Here is a 24,240-nt window from a genome sequence, read left to right as displayed (position 1 = left end):
ATTAAGCTCGGGGTCTCTCATGTGTCTCTTCACCTCTGGGAAATAGGCGAAGTTCTGCACCACGCTGGGACATTTCTTGTAGAAGACGCGGACGGCCAGCAGAGACATGCAGGCGCCGAGGTCCTGGAAGGCCAGATGGAACCCTCGGCCTTTGGAGAGCGGGCCGAAGCTGCGCACCTCCGTGTTCACCTTCATCAGCCGGCCGCCAAAATCAACCTGGGAGAAACTCTCATCTGCTGCAATCGTGTCCACCTAAGAGACAGACGGAGACAGAGACAGAGAGGTTACAGTCCATGATCCTAGCAGCAGAGTTTTGAATAAGTCCTCCTATCAAATCACAACCATGACGCCACTGAATACATTTGCTTTTCTAACCAGGTTATTATGTAGAGTCTACACATCATTTGTTACTTTGTCACTTTGTCATTGCAACTCTGTGGCAAAGGAAGCACATGTGACAGAAATTTAGAAACCTCTACGTCAGGGTGAAGGGATTCATCATTCAATCAGAACCGCAGGATTAAATGTAGATGTTCAAGTCATTCAAGCGATTTCATCCATTTTGCAAACTTGGGGCAATATTTCAATATTCCCATCCGCAACCACAAAACATTCCAGAAAATACAACTGGGATTTCCTTATTGTATTGGCGTAATGCAGCTACTTCACAAATCAAACAAGTTAAATATGCTTTAAAAACCTGCCAAAATATTTGATGCTGCACGTTTTATTCAACAAACACGTTCCAGCACAACATTCCTCCTTACAGAACAACAGAACCACAGCCAGTATATCAGCAAATGGCTGATCCAACAAGATGGCCCCCTGTTAAAGGATGCTGCAGCACCAAAAGCAAGGATTTCAAAATAAAAGCTCACAACAAAAGACAGAAACTAGACATCCAAGTATGTTTAGTCAGTTACCTTGAGAAAGGGCGCGTTGGCCCAGTACTCCACCCCTTTGACGCCATCGCCCACCGCCCGGTCCGTCTCCAGGTAGTACAGGTTGAAGGTCTCCTTGCAGGAGCCGAGCACGCTGGGGATGGAGGCGCAGTCTCGCACGGTGAAGCGGATCTCCACGTAGATGCGCTGGGCCGCCCGCCGGTCGATGTAGGTGGTTAGCAGCCAGTTGTTCTGACTCGGCTCAAACACGTTGCACACCTGGTACGTCCGGATGGTGTTGAGGTTCTCATCATAGCCGCTCACCTCCTCCCACTGGGAAAGGGGTGTGTGTGTGTGTGTGTGTGTGTGTGTGTGTGTGTGTGTGTGTGTGTGTGTGTGTGTGTATGGGTGGCATTGGTTGTAGATAAGCGGAGAGGAAGTAGAGAAAGAGAGGAGAGAAAATGATTAATGGGTTTACAAAGTACTGACACAAATTAAACTTTCTCTGTACCTCCCTCACATTTTATTCCTCTCTCTCCCTGTCTTTCTTTCCCACTGTCTCTCTCTCTCCTCCTCCCTCATTCACTCTGTTTCTCCTCCACCCTGCTCTGTGCTTCACGGGGACAACAATTCATCACAATTAGAGCCACTCACCCCACACACACACACACACACACACACACACACACACACACACACACACACACACACACACACACACACACACACACACACACACACACACACACACACACACACACACACACACACACACACACACACACACACACACACACACACACACACACACACACACACACACACACACACACAGCAGACCATTCAAATAGGCTGGCAGCCAAGTCATTAGCCTGTATTTTAACATTTCAAAGGTTCAAACACCTGCAGGACCCACATTCTATTGTGTTTTATTCTGTTCTACTGTGCTGCACGTCTCTGATCTATTGGAATTCAATCTATTCGGCATCAATAGCAATTAATTGGCATAACCTTGCCACTGTAATTATGATTTTGACAGACTTGTTAATGGAGCACAGTAAAGTGTAGTCAGACTGCCTGCCCAAGGGTACACACACACAGTACAGTACGCACACACACACACACAGTACACACACACACACACACACACACACACACACACACTTTAACACATTGTTCTTACACCGTTGGCAGGGAACGATATCCAGCCAAGCTCAGCTGTCGCTGTCCTTGTATCCATCACTGTCTCTGTCAGGGAGAGAGGGGGCGTGAGAGAGGGGGGGGAGAGAGGGGGAGAGAGAGGGAGAGAGAGAGAGAGAGAGAGAGAGAGAGCGAGGGGAGGGGGGGGGGGGGGACAGGTGTGAGTTTATTCGTCCGTCAGATGTTTACAGCAGAGTGATGTGTGTCATTCACATTAAAATCCACCTTAATAAAGTAAATAAAGCATAAAGTCGTTTCTCCTCCACGGTGCCAAACTGATACAAAGTCAACAAAGCGTGTTGGTCACAAACGCTCTCGTGATGCTTTACTGCCGTGCAGATTACAGTCGACCTTGGAGCTCAACAAAACGCCAATTCTGCCCAATCATAAATCTACACACGGACGAGACAAAAGACAACAAAGCAGCCAGAGAGAGAGAAGGGACACACAACTACACAACGCAGACATGTGTGTTTATGAGATACTGTATATGTGCCAACACACATGATGGATCACAGATACGGTGAGAGGTCCTAATGAATCAGAGTACGTGTGGCGCGTTTAAGGACTGAAGCACATGTCTCTCTCTCTTTATCTGCTCCAAATATTACAACTTCATTCTCAAAATCCTTCTTTTTTAAGACTTTTTAGACGTTGGCTCTGACACTGAGGGTGAAGTTTTTTCCGGTGAAGTTGTCAACCCGTCTGTCAGTGAAAGAAGAAACGGAAAAGTTCAGGGTGAAGAAAAAGATGCTGACTTGGCAAATTCACAGTTTCTCAAGAACCTTTTTTGCAGGTTACTAACGAAACCTGGCAACCTTAACGAGACCTAGCAACCTTAACGAGACCTAGCAACCTTAACGAGACCTAGCAACCTTAACGAGGCCTGGCAACCATAAAGAGATCTACAAAACCCAGAGATCAGCTGATGAGTCGAACAATCCTTGATCTCCTCTGATGGTGGCGTCTTTGTATTTTGATGTGCTGAGCTCTTCTGTATCACTCCCGGGCAAACTGAGACTCAAAGCGGTCGATTGGCTGCATGGTAGCGATGGCTCAGGCACGAATTAGTTGACATATGCTGACAACACGGACCCCAACACGGAGGTCTGGGTGATGAAACAGGGCGAGAAGATGCACCGACATCACACTGAGACCCCCGCAGGCAAACTACCCCCCACCCCGATTCCTCTTTCATTCTGTCGCCCCATCTCTCATTATCTCCTCTCCTCCTCTTCCTCCTCCTTTTCACACCCCTTCTCTACCTTCATCCTCTCCCTCGCTCTACCTTTCATCCCTCTCGCTCTCCCTCTCCTGTCAACGAGCTCGCCTAATTACGCCGGTAACCCGCTTTGTCGGCCCCTCCCCCGGGACTGAAGGTCGTTTTGCAGGGAGAATAAAAACGCTCATCACGCAGAAAAACAGTAGTCTCCCATCAAACTCACAGTGATCAAAGTGTGACAATAGTCGGCGTTTAATTTGCGGCATGAACGCATGAAGTCAGATGCTGTCAACAGAGATTTCAATGAATGATCCGCAAAGAAAGAAGCCCTGCGAGCTCAAAAGGATCCGTCTGGAGCTTGGATGAAAAGAAGCAGAAGAAGAAGAAAAGGTGAACTAAAGCAAGAGCCACAGTGTTGACAGAGCAGATGTTTATTTATGTCTGGCAGGCGTCACATCCCAGATATAACTCGCAAAATATGTCAGAATCCTGCTTTTATAGTCGGATGGTGAAATGATTGTGCCCAGCTGTCATCTAGGATGTACACACACACATACACACCAACGTTGAGGCCTCCGTGTTTAGACCTTTTTTTATAATTGGAACAAATCAGTTTGAATATAATTTCCCCCAGAACTTGACACTTTCCTTGGGCCAGTTTACAGTACACAGATGATGTCGCCATGCAGCTGAGAAATGAGAAACAACACACATAAGCTGATAAATCTCCCCACATAAGTAACAAACAAAAACAAATGTATTACTTTTTTTATAATCCAATTTCCACCTGGATATTCAAGGTGATTGATTTTCTTTCTCTCTAATTCACACCTTTGAACAAACACTGAATCGATTCAACACTTTCTGCTTTGAAATAGAAAACGAGCTGAACAGGAACACGCGACGCGGCGTGAGGAGAAAAAGCAGCTAATCAGAACCAGAGCGTGCGTGTCGTCGATGGTCTGCACCGGCTTATTAAAGTGTATCTACTCATCAGTCTAATTAACAACACACAGCACACACTTCTGGGCGCATAATAGGGTCTACTCACCGATCAGCCTAATTACTTTTGACATATTGGTTTCTGTGATCACAGCGAGCTGGCCGCCCCCGCAGAGCAGAGCCGCCTCCACCAACGCGACGCCGCTAAACGAAGCCAAAGCCGTTTTATGGCAGAAGAAACAGCAGGTAAATCTCAGCAATATTGTAGCAGTCAAACAGGCTGTTAAACCCTTGTTGTGGCCCACAAGGGAGAAGTAAATGTATTTCCACCACAGATGGTGATTTAGGAGTAATTCTACCATTTTACTGCCCATCCCCCTCTGTTATGGCATAGGTGTGTGTCTGTGTGTGTGTGTGTGTCTGTGTGTGTCTGTGTGTGTCTGTGTGTGCATGTACAGGTGGTGGAGATGTGAGGTCAATGCATCAAGCGCAAATTAACCTATTGTGTTCTAACCAGATTAGTTTACTGCTCACAGGCTGCAAATTGGAGAATGGTTCTTTGTGTGTGTGTGTGTGTGTGTGTGTGTGTGTGTGTGTGTGTGTGTGTGTGTGTGTGTGTGTGTGTGTGTGTGTGTGTGTGTGTGTGTGTGTGTGTGTATTGTATGTTGCGTGTATGCCTCTGGCAGAACAAGCATTCCTTGGAGCATCACACTTGCAGTTAAAAGGAACACACCAAAACAACACACACCGTCAGGCACACACACACACACTAAAAGCCCTCCTGGAGTGAGAGACGTCATCCCACCTGCAGTGAGTTGTTGACCAATCAGGCTTTGAAGCAGAATGACACAGCGTCACAGAAGGACAACAGAGTCAAGAGCACGCAAACACACACAGACACACACACATTCAGATGCAGATGTGCGGCGGCATAACTCAGATATATGTGGGTGGTAAAGATAAACGTGTACACAAAGCGCAGCTCTGTCACACACAGTTGGTTTTCCTTTAATCACCGCAAACGATCAATTATGACGACAAACATGAGCCTGAGATCATCCACAACATCCGCTCCCAGGAAACACTCGTCGCTGAACTGAACTGAGCCTCATTTCATCACACAGCAGAATCCAGGCTTTACATTCTCATTATGTGGGTGCAGGCTGCAGCTCTTGTGACTCGTTAAACCGTTAAAGTCGTTCGCTGCGTTTCCTCTCCGCTCCACCCCGCCGCCCCCAAGTATTCAAATACAACTTGGCTGAATCGACATTTACATACTGAATACAAACTTTGTTTCACTCACAGTTTTCCAATATTTCGTTTGTCATCTGCAGTGTAGCAAAAACTGTACATGCTGCCACCTACTGGGCTGGAGTAACACGTCCTCCTCCATCATTTAAAGTCAATTTTGGTGTCATTTTTCCCAGGAATGACCGCCACAAATTCTACAGGGACATGTGTTATGACTTCTATCTGGCTGCTGTTTTTTCGTCTCAGCTTCACTCCAAGCTGAACCACTTTAACTCCTAACACAACGAGCTCCAAAAAGCTGACAAAGGGCCCATTAACAGCTGAGGCCACTAACCAGCACTTCCTGTAAAACACACCCAGAGGTGCCACCGGCCTCACACATCTACAGCAACATGACAGATCTACACGACACGCACGAACACCAGCAGCAACATGAGCACCAACAAGAGCAGCAACAAGAGCAGCTTGTGAGCGTTAACTGGTTATAGCAGCGATAACACAGAACCAAACTGCGCGTTGTTAAAATACTTCCCCATGGGCTGTGCTTATGCTCACACACACACACACACACACACATACACCCCCCGCAACGTCTCAGCCAATAATATCTGTATTCAACATCAATCTGAGCTGCCGGCTAATGGGCTGACCCTGTTGTCTTAAAAGTGCCCCGTCAGCACTTCAAAACCACATCGGATCAGCAAAATAGAGACATAACTATGCAACAACAGTAAAATTATACAAGGAGCTGAGGGTGATGTGGGTAGAGTGAAAATCCAGACACAACGCACAACATCAACGCGCCCGTGAATACATGTGTGTGTGTGTGCAGTTTAAAGGTTTGCAGGGCGATCAATCTGCATAATGTAGCTCAACTACTGGATACCTATGAGAACAGTGCCTCCTCCACTCTAAAGGTACGGAAATACACAACGTAAAAGTACATTCAGCACTCAATGTTTAACTCTTCAGGCTGTGGTGAGATCAGATATGTTAAAAAAGCAGCAGAGTTTCCTTCTCTCCGCTTTGGTTGTGAGCCAGGTATCTGCCAGCGCCAGGGTCCTTTGAACACACACACATCTGAATCTCTTTGCTGTTCTGACTCGCACAAATACGCGCCACTTAAAAAAAGAAGCTCAAGAAGTTATCTAACTGGACTTCAACTAGACAGAAACACAAAGACAGGCAGATCCTGGTTAGGAAGAAGAAGGTGAACCGTTCTCCAGGAAGCTGAATCATTGTGTCAGACCTCGGCTTTAATTATGAGTCGCCTCTCTCAGCCTGTATACTTTTACACTTTACGGCCTGATATAAGCACATAACTCTCCGCCCGTAATCTGTTCGTAAACACGTCTGGAAAAATCCATAGCAACCTGACGTCCGACAAACTGCTGTTTTGCAGCTCCGTCGTGCAGCCTGAGCTGAACCTGAGCTTCTTGCTTTTAATTGCATCATTCACTGTATTTCTGCTTCGGCGGTACGGCACATTTGGTAAACAGTGCATTCAGTTTTGTACAAAATACAAGTACAAAGCCGAGCGCCTAATGACTACATCTAAAAGGAAAAAAAAAGAGTGTTCTTTCTCACATTTCCTCATCTCCAGCCGCCCCTCGCTGCCCCGTGAATAAGATTATTAAATCCGTCTCCAGTTCTCTTCATCTGTGCGGCGAATGAGACACACGAGGTCCTTTGTCTGAGCATGTTAATAACTAAGCTGTTTATCTCCTGCTGCAGGAACACGTGGAGCCGTTTTGGGGAAAGGAACCTCGCAGCCTGACTGTGTGCGTACACACACACATGTTCACCTGTGTCAAGACGTCACGTGACACGGCCATAGTAGCAGGCAGCTCATGTAATCGATCTCTAGGAGACTTCAGGGTGATTTCAGGTAGGATCAGTGTGGCTCCACTGATAAGAAGCCTTCGTGGATTTATCGGATACTTTTGTCACACACTCCTTCTTCCCCATCAGACATCTTAGAGACTAATGCTGCGTTCGAGTGGTATGGGAAATTGGTCAATACTGAATTGACAACGTGGAAATTGCAGATTAAAGATCTGATGGAGATTCAAATGGTGCAGATTAATGTTGAACAGTGGATGGCAGCAGTAGCTCCGTCCATAGGGACTCAGTTTGGGAACCGGAGGGTCCCAGAGTCGAGTTTGAGTCCGGTTGAAAGTCCAGAAAGTGGACTGGCAGCTGGAGAGTTGCCAGTTTGCCTTTAAGGCATTGCCGAGGTGCCCTTGAGCAAGGCACCAAACCCCAAAAATTGCTCCAGGGGCGCCGTTCCATGGCTGCCCTGTGCTGACCCCTCTGTAATCACATTACATTACGATCATTTGGCAGACTCTTTTATCCAAAGCGACTTACATTACATTAACACCCTTCGCAGAGGGGAGCAATTGAGAGTTCGGTGCCTTGCTCAGGGGCTCGAACCGGCGACCCTCTGGTTACCAAGCCGAAGCACTACCCACTGAGCCACTGCCTCCCGCCACTGCCTCCCTGTAATGCGTGTGTCTGTGTGTGTAAGAGAGGCACGCAAATTTCAGATTGACCTGTTTGCATGTGATTTGACCCAGGTTTCTTCTTCTTCATCTAAAACCACTTCTGTTCTTGTTCCTGGCTCACTCTTATGTATTTCTTTACATAAAAGAACATAAAGCAGTATTCTGATCCTGGTTCTTGGTGGTTTCCTGCAGTACACTGATGGAGTCACCATTTGTTTCCACCAGCTTCCAATGAGCGCTTGAATTGCGGCATCGACTCAAACATTACTGTAACGTATAAATGGCAAAAACTGGCGAGAAGCACAGGTGTAACTATTAACGTTAATGACAATGGCTGCATTCCATTCCGCCGTGCCAGGGAGCCAGCAGGGAGGAGAGAGCGGCTCTGGCAAACCAAGAGATGGAGGAATTCCTTCACTGCGAGGGAGATTTGGATCGTTCCCCTTCCACCTTGGAATTCTATCGATTGTTTCTACTGCAATGCTTTTAACGCTCCGACTCAAACACTTCATTACTAAAATATAAAGCACTATCAGGAGCTGGATCGATTACCCTGAGAAACACAGCGGACCAACCTGCTTCCTGCTTCCTGCTTCCTCATGGCCACACTGGCTTCACTCCCTCTTCCTCATTACGCGAGCTAATCGCTTGATACGCATTTGCCTAATAACACGTTGCTACGTTAACAAAGTTCCAGTTTAAGCTGCTGAGCTTATTGAGTCCAACTTTCCAGATTTTCCTCGTTAGTAAATTAGGTGTTAGAGCGCTTAAGTATCTTTGTTCGGCGCCTCTGCGAGCTCTTCTCTTATTTGTGCACATTTAAATTCCATTTACCCAGAGCGGTAATTCAAGACGCTCCATCCCTCCTCTAACACCATTCACACACTCTCCTGAATAGAGTTACTGACAGCTGTAGATGAAGTGAACAATAAGCAATCGAGGCGTTTCATTATACCGACGCATAATCGAGTAATTGTGAGCGAACGAGCGATAGACGATCCTCCAATCGCTCGACGCTCCGACGCAATGCGAACGGCCGTCATTCAGCCAAATTACCACTAACAACAGAAACCCCCCGAGAGCAAACAAAGGAGTGTTTTCATTCTGTTTTGGCTTTAACGGCACAAATCAGTCAACTTGGAGAGTATTGAGACAGACACACACACAAGTTTAAATCAGTGTGTTTAGCCAATCAACACATGGGAACACTTCAAACTCACTTGTCGGAGAGAGGGAAAACATTGAGCGTGGCGGGACTTGACGGCCTGGATTGACATTTGGAGAATATGAACTCGCTTATGAACTGGCAGAGGGAAATGATGAGATGCTCTTTGTTATGCTTGCAGTTCTGTGCTGTTTGCGGAGAGACAAAGAGGCCTCAATAGAAACTTTGAAGCTCCAGTCCACATCTTCAAACAACTCGACTCCTTTCTGTATCGCTTCTTACGGACTGAGTCTGATTGATCTGGGGCGTCGGGGTCTTGCGTTTACCTTCAGCAGGTCTGAATAATCGAGGAAGAGCGAGACAGGAGCCAGGAAATCTCAGGACCAAAATGTGCCCTGCTGGTTTTGCTGAGAAACAAAGGGAATGTTCTGCTTGTGGGGATGATAGTTTTACATGATTATTTCTATTTCTGTATTATTTCTACACCTCCATGCTGAGGAGGAGCCAGCGTGAACAAAAGGTGGTAAACAGAACGGCGTGGACGGAGATATAAGAGGCGTAGAATAGATCTATGGTGGGAGAAAAAGAACGCCGTCGACGTTTTTGGGCCAAGCGAGCCCACAAAGCAGCCCGGTCTCATAGCAACCGATACCAAGGATCAAACGTGGAAAAAATGTAAAAGGAACGATGAAGCAAAAGTGACGCCGCGACGCGTCGGGTCGTTTCTCTCACTGCCGCCGTGTCGCTGCTGTGAATGGGAGCAGAGGAGGCACAAGGAGGAGCAGCCTGTCACACACGCACACACAGACACAAACACACACACGGACACACACCAGCACTTATCTGTGTCACGGTTTGTTAGTGAATGAGAACACACACACACACACACACAGAGAGAGACATAGCCTTTGTGTCCCACATCTCTGCTCCTCGTCCTCTGCGTCTCACTCCGACCCTCTGATCTCACCTGTCTGCACTCCTTCCCTCCTCACGTCGCTCGTTAACGGCTCTGACCTAGAAAAATGGTGGCGTCATCACATCACTCGATGAAAGAAAGAGGCGGAGCTCGTGTTGTGACTCTACTTCCAGCCAACACATCCAGAACTACACAAACCCTTTAAAGCGTACCAGGAAATATACCCCCCCCCCCCCCGATGCCCATTTTGACAAGTAAGATCCTCATCTCATCAGCATCATGTCGCCATCGTCTGTGTTGGTCCACGATCACAGTGAGACACGAGACCACACAGTGGAGTTAAAGCAGATGTGTCCATGCAGCACATTGTGGTTTTCCAGAATAGGCTGGATTGTCGCAGGAGCAGCCATAGTGGGACATATTGAGTTGGGATCATTCATCAGCATTTGCTCCTCACTGTAAAATAATAAAGAACCCATTGTCTTAAGGGGAAACTAGGAAGAACAATAAAAGGAGAACATGTTGTGTTGTGTATTATTTTTAGAACTGAGCTCTGATGTAGTCCCTCTCTCTCTCTCTCTCTTTGGAAGAAAAGCAAACATGAAACTGCCATCTCTTCCTACAACAAAAGAACAAGTGCGCGCAAACACATGCACACACAGACACACACACATGGAGACATGATTGCAGTGTGAAGCCTCCAGTCTGTTGCTGTGGCTCGGCCCTTCATGACGAACTCCAGGGAAAAGGCCTCTGACTGACGTGCGCTCGCTTCCAAGCAGATGCCGCGTGGTTACGAGGCCAGAGCCGGTCGCTTGTTAAAACGAAGGCTCAGCGCGGCGACCAGACAAGTTACTCAGCCGCATAACATAAGCGGGGGTGAGCGAGGACGTTTGAAATCTGTAGGCGCCAATTAAAGGTTAGTGTGGATCTCACGGTGTCTGGGCCAGAAAGCACTTTGTCCTCACTTATTAAATGTGAAACATCACAGCTGGAAGGGAAATCCAGGGGGAAATATACCATAAGGCTAGAGGGGGGATGGGAGAGGAGGGAGGGAGGGGGGAGGGACTTTGAGTGTTGGCAAAGTGATGGCAAAGCAAGCAGAACAAAGTGCCTCCCATGTGCAGCGACACGGGAGGAAAGACGCAGAGATGTGTTACGTGTATGTACGTTGGATTTGTTAATGATTGGTTTGTAACTTCTGTCTTGAGGCTTAATGTCTAGTTTACACATGTATCCCCTTCTGCTCTCCTTTGCTGCAGCGCTGTTGTGCACACTTGGTGAAAACAGGCCATTTGAGTAACTGCTGCTCCCAATATCAAAAACAACATGGAGGCTGGATCAACACTCGCCAACCTCATACGTTGTGTGATAGACGTTACTGGATGTGAGTGTGGACGTCGGGTTTTGCTACTTTATCAATCAATCAAAATGAGGATTTAATCTGATGTTACACTATAAAAAACCTTCCTTTTTCTTTTTTTGTTGCTTGCAGCTTTGATGGCAGAACTCAGACTGACACTCTCTTCAAATAGTAAATGACAAACCAGCTTCGGCTGTCAGAAACCTCACAAACTCGCAAAATTACAAAGCAAAATCCAGCAGAAGTTTTAGCATCAAGCGGCTTCACTTCCTGTGTTTGTAAAGCGCCCGTCAGAGGAAGAAGATGAGTGGGACAGAAAATCAAACGAGGCACCGTGAGGAGTTACAGTTTCAAAGCCCGTCAGAGCTTCATCACTGACATGTTTCACCACATCACTCTAAGGTAAATATACTTTTACAAATATCTGTAGGATTTTTGATGCCTAAACTGACAGAGATTTGACAACCCTGACAAAGTGAGAGAGCTGTTAAGATCCAGAGGAAGAGGAGGAGGAAGCCTATCAGAGAAGCTCTGATGAAGAGGGACCAGATAGCATATCCTGCAAATCCTGCAGCTCAGACTGGGTCAAGCTTATTCACAACAACACAAACACGGATTTTAAGCTTCTAAAGTGGAGAAACTCTTCCCTTTAAAGTTGGAGCTGGTGACTTGCATCATTAGTTCATGACAGATGTTCAAATCCCAGAGAAATAAATGAATCAGATTGTAAAGACAAACGGTGACCTGATGTCCTCTTTCTCCTCGTTCTCCTCTGCTGTGGTTGCGATTGCTTTGCTCATCACACGTCACAATGTTTTGAGACGCTGCAGTCCGTTGGGGATTCATTAGCGATGTGATTCCGCTGCAGATTCACTCTCTCGCTCTGGTGTAGCAGAGAGAGCGAGTCGCAGACTGAAGTTCTTACTGTGCTGCAGTAAGTGAGCAGAGCTTTGACCTGGGATCAAGTCCCCGTTTGAGTGTGTGACAGCTACTTTCCAAACCCTTTCTGCTGTGGTGACCGAGTCCGCTTGCCCCCTAAGCACCTGATGAGTTTGATCATATTCATTCCCATTTCACTGTGCTTGTCATTAAGAATTGTGTGATCTATGTCTAAGGGTTAACTATGATACAGAGAAGTCTGCTGACACAGAGATAGAGATTTTGATCTCAGGAAGCTTCAACTAAGGTGATCTACAACTGACAAGATCAGATTCTTCTTCTGTCCATATCGGGGAGGTTCGAAGTTCATGTGTTGAGTCAGTTAGTATGAGAGGACAATGCAAGACAATACAGAGCACTGTGTTGTTGAGTGGAACATCTATCAAAAGAAAAGTGATATCAAGTCCAGGAGGTTTTCAGGATCAATGAGTGAATCAAGAGACTGAATGCATCACATGTGGTACATCAGGGATATTGGATGATGTGACCATTGGGAAAGGGGATCACTGAGAGAAGTGGTGATTGAATCAAGATGGAGAAGATGCCATTATCATATCATCTGCAATGCACAGGATGCATGAATAGGAATGTGCTAAGAGGAAGGGACCACCGGCCTCCAACCAACACAAAGGAAGAAACACAGCCACATCGTAACAGTATAAATATCTATGAAGATATGAAGTTCGGGGCTCATTGTTGGGACGCATTGAGGGGTTACAGATGTAAATAAAAACCATTACATTACAGATTAAAGCAGGATTGAGTTACCCAACCATCTGATTTGTATTCCATGAAAAGAGACATCACCATGTCCTTCCCTAGAGACGGGACAGAAGCTGCTGAATGAAGAGAGAGAGAGAGAGAGAGAGAGAGAGAGAGAGAGAGAGAGAGAGAGAGAGAGAGAGAGAGAGAGAGAGAGAGAGAGAGAGAGAGAGAGAGAGAGAGAGAGAGAGAGAGAGAGAGAGAGAGAGAGAGAGAGAGAGAGAGAGAGAGAGAGAGAGAGAGAGAGAGAGAGAGAGAGCTGCTGACCCTGTGTCTCCGTCTCCCCTGACACCCTCCATCTATCAGTCTGCGTGACAGATGTTAAGACAGATGTTAACGTTGAAACCAGCCTGGGTGACATCCGCTAGCTCGCTGAGAAGCCTTATGCTAACTCCTAATGTCCAGCACCGCCTTGAGACACATGCTAGCACAGCATGCAGCCAGGTCATTACAGCGCGGAGCCGTATGCTAGCAGGCCGAGTGTAAATAACAGTGCGAGGATGAGTGACCAGTCGAACTGAAAAATAAGAGTTTAATGAGTTTCATGGACATTTATGACTAAAATCTACATATGGTTTGGCTAAATGTGCTAAAGTTAAGAGGGCCAACGGCTGTGCAGTACTGGACGTATGATTAACAAGTAATCTGTGATTAAAACCAAACCAAACAGCACTAAATTAGCGAAGAGGATAATTCAGATAGCTCCACAAATGTACAAACTATTTCCTCATCCAGTCTGTAGCACTGCAGTGAAAGTAAAAGTGCAACTTCAGGCAGCATCAGTTCAGCCAAAGGTCGCCTGTGTCGTGAGCCAAGGCAGCTATTTTCTGCGCCAGTGAGGAAGATGATGTCAACCCCTCACGCAAGCGAAGGTAAACCAAGCGCACCTAAACAATCCCAGCTATGTGGGAGGTATGTTTGTGACACCTGACCTCGGGCTCGTCAGTTGATGAGGAAAGAGAGGAGAGGTGGGAGGAGAAATAGAGAGAGAGAGAGAGAGAGAGAGAGAGAGAGAGAGAGAGAGAGAGAGAGAGAGAGAGAGAGAGAGAGAGAGAGACAGAACAGAGCTTTCCTCCATTACAGAAAGAGAGGAAGCGAAAAGTGAGTTGGATCTTAAAATAGCTTCAAAGTCCGAGTGTGTGTTGAAGTGCATGAGGGTTCGACAGGTCAAGTGACAGTGTCCAGTCAACCGCATTGCTTTCGCTTCACTGCACTCGCACACACATACACACACACACACACAAACACACACTCTGCAGTTTGACCTCCTGTCATAGAGACGGACTCAGGTCTCCTGAAACACAACAGCTGCATCTCACGCTACTCCTTCTCCGTCTCCTCTGTCTCCTCCTCTGCGTCTCCTCCTCCCTCCCTCACACTTCCACTTCTAGCTTTTACTTTCCAGGGGGTCAGGAGGACATATATTTCAGTCAGACTTCTTTTCTAAAAGTACAAACTGGCTTCCTCGATAGATGGAAGGAGACGAGGAAACCGCATTGGACAGGGGACAAGAGGTCGAGACATTGGCTTGATGTTTAACTGATCAACAAGCTAGAACGTGTAGTGTGTGTGATAAGATATTTAATAACATAAAAGCCAAAACTCTATGATGATGAAAAATGCATAAATGCATGACGCGGTTTCAGGCAGCAGCTTCTCTACCTGAGCACCACGTACACATTCACAGCTTTATGATTTAAATTCCACAGCTGTTGGATATTGAAGGGCTGGTTTACAAGAGTGCTAAGAGCCACTCAAACACTGAGAGCTTGTTAAAATGGCTCCTGGTGGGAGGGATTCGACACTTACTGGCTGTGGACTTCATATATCAGACTGCAGAGGACTAACTACTGGATTCACGTCTCTCTTTATGGTTTGTTCCTCCTTCATCTCCTGTTCATCCTCCATTCCCCCCTTTCTTCCTCTGTGCGTCTCCTAGGAGATCTGCTATCATAACTGCTGTCAGCCAGAACAAAACTGTCAAAGTTAAAGTTCCCCCCTTTGCTCCCCCTGCCTGCCTCTCCACTCTGCCCTGGTTCTGGTTCGCAGAAAGAAAGAAAGAGAATTGTATCCTAAGAAAGTCTGATGTTCAGGTCATGATGTGTGCACAGCTCAGGTTTGTGACATTTTCCCAGACAAAAGCCTACACGTGTCAGACCCGAACAAGGCTCCTTCTCCCCGCCGAGGTGAGCTTCCTTCTGTTCCTGAACGCCCCAGTGCGCTGGCACAGCAGCTTAGCAGGCAACAGCTCAAGCCTGTGGTTGTGAAAAGAAGGTGCGGATGTAGCTGAATGAGTGTGAAGACGGCTGCTGCGACAGGACGTTTAGTGCAGCGACTGTGAGCTGATTGGGTTGAAGCCAAAGGAGACAAGAGTAGAGAAAAGGAGAGAGAGAGCCAGCGGAGAGAGAGCTATAGAGAGACATCACCAGAGGAGGGAGAGGGAACCAGGGGGGAGAGAGAGAGAAAACCTGGGGAGAGAGATAGAACCAGGGGGGCGAGGAAGAGAGAGAGCTAGAGGAGAGAGAAAGGGAACTGGTGAAGAGAGAGAACCAGAGCAGAAAGAGAGAGAGAGAAAAGAACCAGAGGAGAGGGAGAAACAGAGAACCAGAGGAGCGATCTGACATGTTTCCTCTCAAATAATGCCAAGCAAGAAAAATAGTGTTCACACTTTCTCTCTACAGTCGGAAACAACCCAGTCACAACTTGTGTTATGTTTGACTACACATACATACACACACACACACACACACATACATACACAAGGCTGCCCTTTATCCTGCTTTTCTCTGAAGTGTTTGGTCGTAGACATCCTGGCAGATTAATGCCTCGTTTCAAGATGGGAAACTTACAACCAATCACTGAGGCAGTAGGAGCACAGCAACAGTCAGAACGTTTACATACATGTTAGCTTTCCTCCATGAGTCCTTTAAACTGCATGTGATACATTTAGCAAACAACAGAATCCTTGGTAACATTCAGTAACATGCTGATGTCGCTGGTTGTCGCCATGTTTGTTTACAGTTTTGATCACAAAGGGGGAGGAGCTTTTATATTTGTTATTTAGCTATCAGTTTCATGCAGTTGCAGTAACCTAAGCAGTAGTTTAGTTGACAATGATGTCATCTGGTTTAAATCCCCGAACCAGCTGTGCTGCATAATTTCGATTTTCCCCGGGATTAACAACACTTAGTTTTATGATTTAAAGCATCATAGGGCAGAATGAAGCGGCAATTTTAGAGCTGAATAAAGAGCAGCAGCTTACCTGATTATGATGGCAGAGAGGCTGAGACTTGTCTTCTTTGGGGAGAAATAATGAGTGAGACAGTCACTGATGCAAAGTCTCCAGCGAGAGTTTCCATGTTTGATTGCTGATGAAACTTTTCTGACAGAATACTGAACCGCCTGCACCTTCCAAAAACCAAATCAAGTCTGAAATAGTAGCTGAAGTGCCTCTGCTCTCGATTACGCCCACTGGGGCTCATGGAAGGGAAAGAAAATGATAATAAAGAGGAGAAATGTGTCTCCTTCCACACTGCACCAACACTGGGCTCTTTAAAGAATTAGGCTTTCATGAATTAGGCTTAATTCATTATAAAACTCAGCCACCCACGGGTATCAGCTCACTCACTATCCTCAGGGAGTCTTAAAACGCAATGAACACACACACACACCCACACACCCACACAAACACACACACTACACAAACCAATACACAGCCTAATTCCACACACCTGTGTCCAACCTGAGAGGGAGCACAGATGTTATGAAGGACTCCAACCACCAGGGAGCCCCACGCCTCATGAAACATGGCTCATAAAGCATTCTGACCACTAGGGGCAAACCACATGGATGAGTCCAACCCACAGATGGTTTCTTCCACTCCATCAAACAAAAGTGTGTACAATATGTTGAGACAGACCACACACACACACTCACACAGGGGGCCATAGATCACTAACACATATGCTACTAATACTGCTTGTATTAACCCATCACATTCAACCAATCAGGAGTCCAGAGAAGGTCTAAGATTTTGTAAATATTGATGATGATATATTTTTTACAGTTCATTCAAAAGTAATAGATCATCATCAATTAATCAATCAGCAACCTCTGATAGCCAATCGATCAGATCGGTGCGGTTTGGTCACATTATTAAATGTACTTAGTATTAGTGGTGGTATTAATATTGCTCATGTTGTTGTTAATATTGTTATATTGATTTTGTTCTATTACCAAAATGGACAGATTCAAGCGGATGAGTTTGGAGCGTCAGGTGTGTTCCAGGTTATAAAGGTTAAAGCTCTTAAGTGTTTGGCTGCAGCAAACCTCCCTCAGACCCAGACTATACAGAAGCACACACACTGATAAATTCCTTTATCAGCTTTCAAGGTGAGGGCAGATCACTGTTGTGCGCCGTCTCTCCCATTACGTCCTCCCTCTGCCTTTTTCTCGCTCCTCCAGTGACACAGCCCTTTATATCCAGCATGGCTATCTGTGACACCGTATGCCCGCGGCGTGGAACCCTGAAGAGCCTGGCAGAGCGCCCACTTCCAAGCAGCAAATAAAAGATGGCCTATTATGTTCAATCATATGCTCAGCTGTAAAGGTCTAAAGCTCACAGCTGCACCACGCAGTATAGAAAAGAATAGAAGAGGACAGAGTCGAAGATGGAGGCTTTTATCAGTTTCTTTCTTGGCTGTTCTTCCACAGTTAATATAACATCATCATCTGAGGTCAAACGGGTTGACGTTTGGTAAGAGATGAAAGTGTGGGAGCATCATATCAGGTGAGCAGGGTGATGAACTCGTGCAAAGCTTGGGTCACGACCTGGACCTGACATGAGAATGTAGAAGTTCCCAATCAGGTCTTTCGGGATTTCAAACTTCATTTCTCCAGTGGAATGATGTCGCAGCACTGTTGTTCCAAAGCTCTGCATTTTTTCCCAAATTCCCTGGTGCCTAATTTGCATTTAAAAGCGTCGGATGCGTTTTTTACATTTTTGTATTGTGTGAGGTTTTTCCACACTGTGGCAGGTAAGCAGAGAAACTCACTGAAGAGCAGCGAGGTCAAGATAAATGTGTTTTTTTGTGTGAAATCCACAGTGATGAAAGGGAGAAATCCTTTTGGCCTGCCGGAGACAAAGGCTAATTGATGCTATCGCTTACCTTGCATGTTGAAAAACTGAATCAATGCAGAAGACAGAACAACTGAAGGAGCATGACATTACCGTCTGTCCAACACAGACGCATATTGATGTGACTCTTTGAGCTGCAAATGAGCTGGGGTGACAGTATAATAGACACAAGTCGGAGGAAAAGGCGAGATTTTAGCTGAAAACAAAGGAGTCTTTTATTCTCTTTATGCCCACCAGAGTTCTGTTCTCTAAATGGTATCAATTATAGTTTCATATCTGGGAAACAAAATCTATTTAGACTTGTTTGTCATGCAAATGACTGAGTGGAGTATTTTACAAAGCCTCGCTGTTTCTCTCGGCAGCTAAAATCGATTTCGTCTTTTCAGTTAAACACGTCAGCAACGGCGGCGGTAATAGTGATCGGAATTAGAATGTCTGTGATGAAGACGAATGAATGAATAAAAACTAAATAAATTGCAAACATGATCTCTTGGTTCACACACAGAATCTCTTGTCAACTCCATAACTTTGAAATATCTGATCTGGCACATATATGGGGAAATTTTCAGACCTTAAGGCTACACTGCACACAGCAACACTGATGTGGATTAATGTCTGCAATATAAGATGAAATATGATCATTATTTAAAAGGTCTTGTAAAAGTGAGGTGGGCAGTATACAGGATCTGACCCTAGAACCTCCATGAAAGGGGAATAATGGACTCTAATCTCAACTCCGTCTCTTAGATTTCCTCGTCTCAGTCTCTCCCCGTTGCCTCGTCTATTCTTGTTTGGGGGTTTTTGTTGGCGCCGAGTCACAAAGAGCCGGAGCCAAATGTCTTCTTGCTTCTCCATTACCCTCACAGCTGACCATCAAATCTCTGACTCCGCATGGATCGGCTCAAACGTGCGTCGTCATAATAAGAGACGGGCGAAGTGAAGACAGAAATTCTCCATTTAAAATAGCAGAAAATATCTGTTGGACAGACACACATATTCTCCCTTTCTAACCTCGTAATGTCTGCCAAGGGAATAAAAATATTGAAATCCACGATCCAGCTGGTGGACGACATGCAGGCACCCACGGCTGTTTGAGGATACAGTATGTACTCTTTAAAAACACAATTTGCTGAAAGCTTCATTACATTCTGATAGGGATTCATAAGATGAGTGTTCTGTAAAAAAGGAGTATATCTCTGTAGCGCCTCCTACTGATGGAGTCTGATTTGGGGGAAAAACCTTTGAAACTAAAAACATAACTGCAATGTACCACTAAGGGACTCCATTATCAGTCCTGTTCTCGAGTTGGAGGAGTTTCGAAGGAGGCAAGACTGAGGCACAACAGGTATATTCCATGATTCCATAAGGAACAAGAAGGTATAGCATGACATATGACCTTTCCTGGGTTTTTGTGTCTCAATGCAAACGACACCTGAGCTGTACTGGGAGCCTGCGTATGTCTGGGATGGAATGGTTTGATGCCAGTCTGGGTAAACCAGTACGAGAGGCCCAAACACAGAGCTACAGCCTGGGGCGCACAGATGGCGCAGGGGTAAAACACTCACTCTAACTTGGTCGGCTGGGTCAGCTTGTGCCTGAGCATCTACAGCACATACATAATTAGGTCTGCGAGGGTGGGATGCAGAGGCAGGAGCGAGGGAGGAGGTGCTTTACTCCCTTCTGAATCCCTAACCCTAACCCTAAGAGGTGACATGATGTGCCACAAGGAAACGTACCGGTGCCCCTCACGTTTGTCGCAGAAATGCTTTTGTGTTGTAAATGTATAATATTTCTCTAATTCCTCTCAGACACACATGTGAATGATGACCCAACACTCACACTTTGGTGGAAAGAAAGAAAGATTTTAAAATAGTCTTTAAAATGTCAGATTTTCCCTCAGTATCTAACGTTATTCCTCACAGAGACGCCGGGCAAAGTTCTCTTGGAATACAAGAACGGGATTGTTGAGTTGTGTGAAAATTCGCAGCCAATGTGTGAAGATTCATAGTTAAGGTTACAGTTTCACACTAATGGAGCTTTTATTTCCTTTAATTAATCACATCTCTGTAAACAACTGGCAGTGTTTTATTTGAGACGATTTCCTGGAAAGTAAAAGCTGTGATAGTGAAGTGTGACAGCCTGTGGGTATAGATGAGTAAAGTCTTACGTCTGGCTAGACTGATCTGAAATTGCCTCTTGATGCTCAGATCTGGTGGGAAATAAAGCACCAAAGCCCCACGAGTCTCAATCCCTCAGCACAAGGTAAATATTCCCATGCGTTCCAAATACCTTCACGCGGAAAACTAAATACATCCCGAAACAATCACCGTACTGTGTGGAAATAAATATTTAATATGGAAGGAAGACCCTGAGGAGGAATGGAGTCGCTGGAGCCGCTGAGGTATACGCCTCAGGACTGCCGGGGAACCGATCCTCTTCCCGAGCTCCTGCTTCTCTCCAGTTCAACTATCTGTCTGTCAGGCTGATAACCTGTCAGCAGATGAATATAGAAAGCACATCTTTAAAACATGAGCTGGCAGAGGAGGGCGCTCGCCGAGTATGCATGTGTGAGTGTGTGTGTGTGTGTGTGTGTGCGTGTGTGTGTGGTAGCAGTGCTGTGTAATATGTCATCTGCATATGGCTTTGTAATAAAGCTGTGATCGTCCTCCCCAGGGAGATCATTTGTTGATCATTTGTTACACGCACGCTCATAAAACACCAGAAATAACATCTCGTCACGTTAATATTAGAATTTAAAATAGGCAGCCAGGATCTATGGTTTAACCTTTATCATTCTACAAGATGACAGATGGGGCCCTGGCGCGTATGGGTACAGGCCTTCGGGGAAAAGAACCAAAATAGTTTGCGTGTGTCTGGAACGGAAATATTGTGTACGCCGCAATCACATGCAAACGCGGAGCTTTTACCTTTACAGAAGGTCAAACGCAGCAGCAGGGAGACTCAGGCTTTCTTAATAACAAGCCAACTACCTGCACCAGTATGGGAAACGTCGAACCGTATTAACTCCTTGACCCCCCCGCTGGACACTCAACACTGACACAAATCAGCAATTTCAGTGAAAGAGTCGGCTGCTGACGGAGGCATTTGGTTGAGACGCCGGTGTCCCCTCCCAGCCTGCTTTATAGGATATGTAGCATTTAAACCCAACAATATCCGCTGTCTCAGAGCTCACATTGACTTTGTACATAACAAGGTCAAATGCTGGATTACTGCTCAGCTCTGAGGGCTCTCTGGGTCCGTATAAAAGCGACGAGAACCCAAAGGTCAAACATTTACAACAGCCAGGTGGAAATGATGCGCTCCTATTGGCTAATATCACCTTTGAATGATTTTGTCCCGTTTTCCACTCCTCATTCGTCATCAAATAGGCCAAAGATGCTTTCATTAATTGTCTGAAAAAGATGTTCAAGTACTCGTGACTAAAATGGAATAAACACAAGTCATAACGTAGCAGGAGCTTACATCAATTCGAATTTGAAGGAAACATACAGAGCACAACAAACTGCTCTGAAGCTTTGCCTTTAATTAGTCTTTGTGTAATATGTTGATATCAGTGCGTAACACATTTGTCCTGCATCTGAGCTTCTCAATCCCTGGGTGTAGCCTGTACATGGCCAAAATGCAGCCGGCCAATCAGAGCACAGCACGGCTCCTCTGTGAATGGGCCTTAAAGAGAGAGTAACTAAAAGAGCTGTTTTGACTCAGTGTGAGCAGCAGCGCGAGCAAAAAATCATCAGTGTGTTTTTTTTGGCACATTAAAGCAAAAATACCTTCAAATAAACATCTGGGGTTTTGCGCAACATTGAAATACTCAAGCAGAACCAAAACTACAACATGAGTCCAGCATTCACAGTAAATGTACTTGTTGTAAATGTACTTTCCATCAAGAAACCAAAAGAAGCAGAAGGAAACCGGTGCTGTGACTGATGGAGGGAGTCTGAAAGTTTACACAGGAACAGCGATAAAAGTGACACAGAGGAGAGCAGTGAGTGTGTGAGCAGTGAGTGTGTGAGCAGTGAGTGTCGAGCAGTGAGTGTGTTTTACATGGACGGACTCAGATCATCAAACAGCTTACAGGTTTGCTCATTAGGCAGCTACTTACCATGAAAAGGCCACCGTGACCACAAAACAACCCTCCACCCACTCTGTTCTTTCTTAACCCTCCCACCTCTCTACTCTCTCTGCTTTCTCTCGCCCCCCCTCCCACACACACACACACACACCCACACACACACTTTTAATCAAAATAGACCTGCCCTTCACCATATTTACATGTCTGGTAATGGCTGAAACTCACTACGGAGGCTGTCATTACGCGCACCATTAAAACTCAGCAGCAGACTAATCTGCCGCTGCCACACGGCGGAGGAGCGGCAGAGGCGGAGGGAGGGAGCGCAGAAGGATGGGGGGGCTGGGGGGGGGCGGGGGTTCACTGGGGTTGCGGTGACACGAGGCACAGCAGGGGGTGATGATGATGAGGGAGGAGTGTCAGGTTGAGTATGAGAGGTGAGGTGGAGGAGACGTTAAGAGGAGACATGTTGGATGAAGGGGGGCTATATGAGGAGCAGGAGGAAGATCAAGAGGAGCAGTAGATGTTGCTTCCAGGTGGGAAATAGCTTAGCGGGAGATAAGGAGGTAAGGGGGGTGGTGAGGAGGAGGAAGGAGGAGAGGTAGGTCGTGCTTGAGTGGCAGTGGTAAGTGAAGCAGGAGAGCGCTTAGATGATGCAGGAGCAGCAGTGCAGAAGGCCGGAGGAGAGGCAGGTGATGCAGATGATGCTCAGAGAGGAAGGAAAGGAGGAGATGTCTGTGCACCAGGTGATGGTAGGGATGGTGCAGCAGGAGCAGGAGAAGCAGGACGTGATGTTTAGGAAGGAGAAGCAGCAGTAGGAGCCCCAACTGGTCCAGCAGCTAGTCTGTGAAGCTTCATTCCACCATAACCATGATGTAGAAGCAGCTTATGAGGAGGATCAGGAGGAGAAGCCCAGGCAATATAGATGCTTGGGAAGAGCAACAGCAGGAGGAGGAGGAGGAGGAGGAGGAGGAGGTGAGACTCAGGGAGGAGCAGCAGAGAGAGAGAGAGAAGCTTGAGCCTGTGTGAGCCATGGAAGCTGTTTCTGGACGAGGAGGCGGAGGTGAAGCCTACAGGGAGGAGCGGCGGGGGCAGCAGCAGGAGGAGCAGGAGGTGATGCTCGGGGAGGAGCGCCGGGGGAAGCAGCAGGAGGAGCAGGAGCGCCGGGGGAAGTGGCAGCAGCTCTGTGGAATGACTGAGCACCTGTGAGCTATAATTATGAGTCGCTTTGAGCCGAGCGTCAGCCTGCATGTTAATGCAGCCGGCAGGCAGGAACACGGGAATATGTGGATTCATACACACATGCGGGGATCACTGTGTAACCCTTCACACACAATCAAAGCATCTACAGACATCTGATCTCTCATCTGATCAAGATCTCAACCCCATATAAAGATCTAAGAATAAACTTTATACTGTGCATTTGCTGCTTGTTCATTTCTTGTTAAAGTTGACGGACTGTATCTCCAGATGAGTGACACTGATTATGATCTCTACAGGGTTTTCTTATGTTGATGGATTCTTTTCATCCTCTGCACATTCATATTTGACACAGTTCATAAGTTGATGCTGTAGAAAAGCAGAGAGATGACTGACAGGCTCCATCTGAACCTGAGACCATCAGCAGCATCAGAGCCAAACTAGGAGCACTTAGAGGAACACACACACACACACACACACACACACACACACACACACACACACACACACACACACACACACACACACACACACACACACACACACACTCCTACCTTCCACTGCGTACACTGAAGTAATCACACAGAAGAGCAGCGCCGCAGCCCCAGTGGTCCTCATGGCCACAGCGACTCCCGTCCTCTCCTCTCCCGGCATAACACACTCAA

At 46.4% G+C, this 24,240-nt stretch overlaps 1 protein-coding gene across 1 annotated transcript in view; it reads right to left on the bottom strand.

The window, feature by feature from the left end:
- The window catches only part of LOC143003643 (ephrin type-B receptor 1-like), a gene marked incomplete at its 3' end in the record, with an annotated part of 16,504 nt that extends 14,356 nt beyond the window's left edge, over nt 1-2,148 (bottom strand). The window contains exons 1-3 of the mRNA XM_076154415.1: nt 2,065-2,148; nt 924-1,214; nt 34-252 (exon numbers count right to left, since the gene is read on the bottom strand). Of these exons, the coding sequence (XP_076010530.1) occupies nt 34-252; nt 924-1,214; nt 2,065-2,121 (567 nt within the window). The remainder of the gene's footprint in view (nt 1-33; nt 253-923; nt 1,215-2,064) is intronic.
- Between the last annotated feature and the right edge of the window lie 22,092 nt (nt 2,149-24,240).

This window comes from Genypterus blacodes, unplaced genomic scaffold, assembly GCF_046128005.1.
Source record: "Genypterus blacodes isolate CSIRO-AG114 ecotype Tasmania unplaced genomic scaffold, CSIRO-AGI_Gbla_v1 ptg000062l_1, whole genome shotgun sequence".
Taxonomy (NCBI): domain Eukaryota; kingdom Metazoa; phylum Chordata; class Actinopteri; order Ophidiiformes; family Ophidiidae; genus Genypterus; species Genypterus blacodes.
Note: the sequence above shows the minus strand (reverse complement) of the source record. Positions and strands in the feature narration are given on the sequence as shown.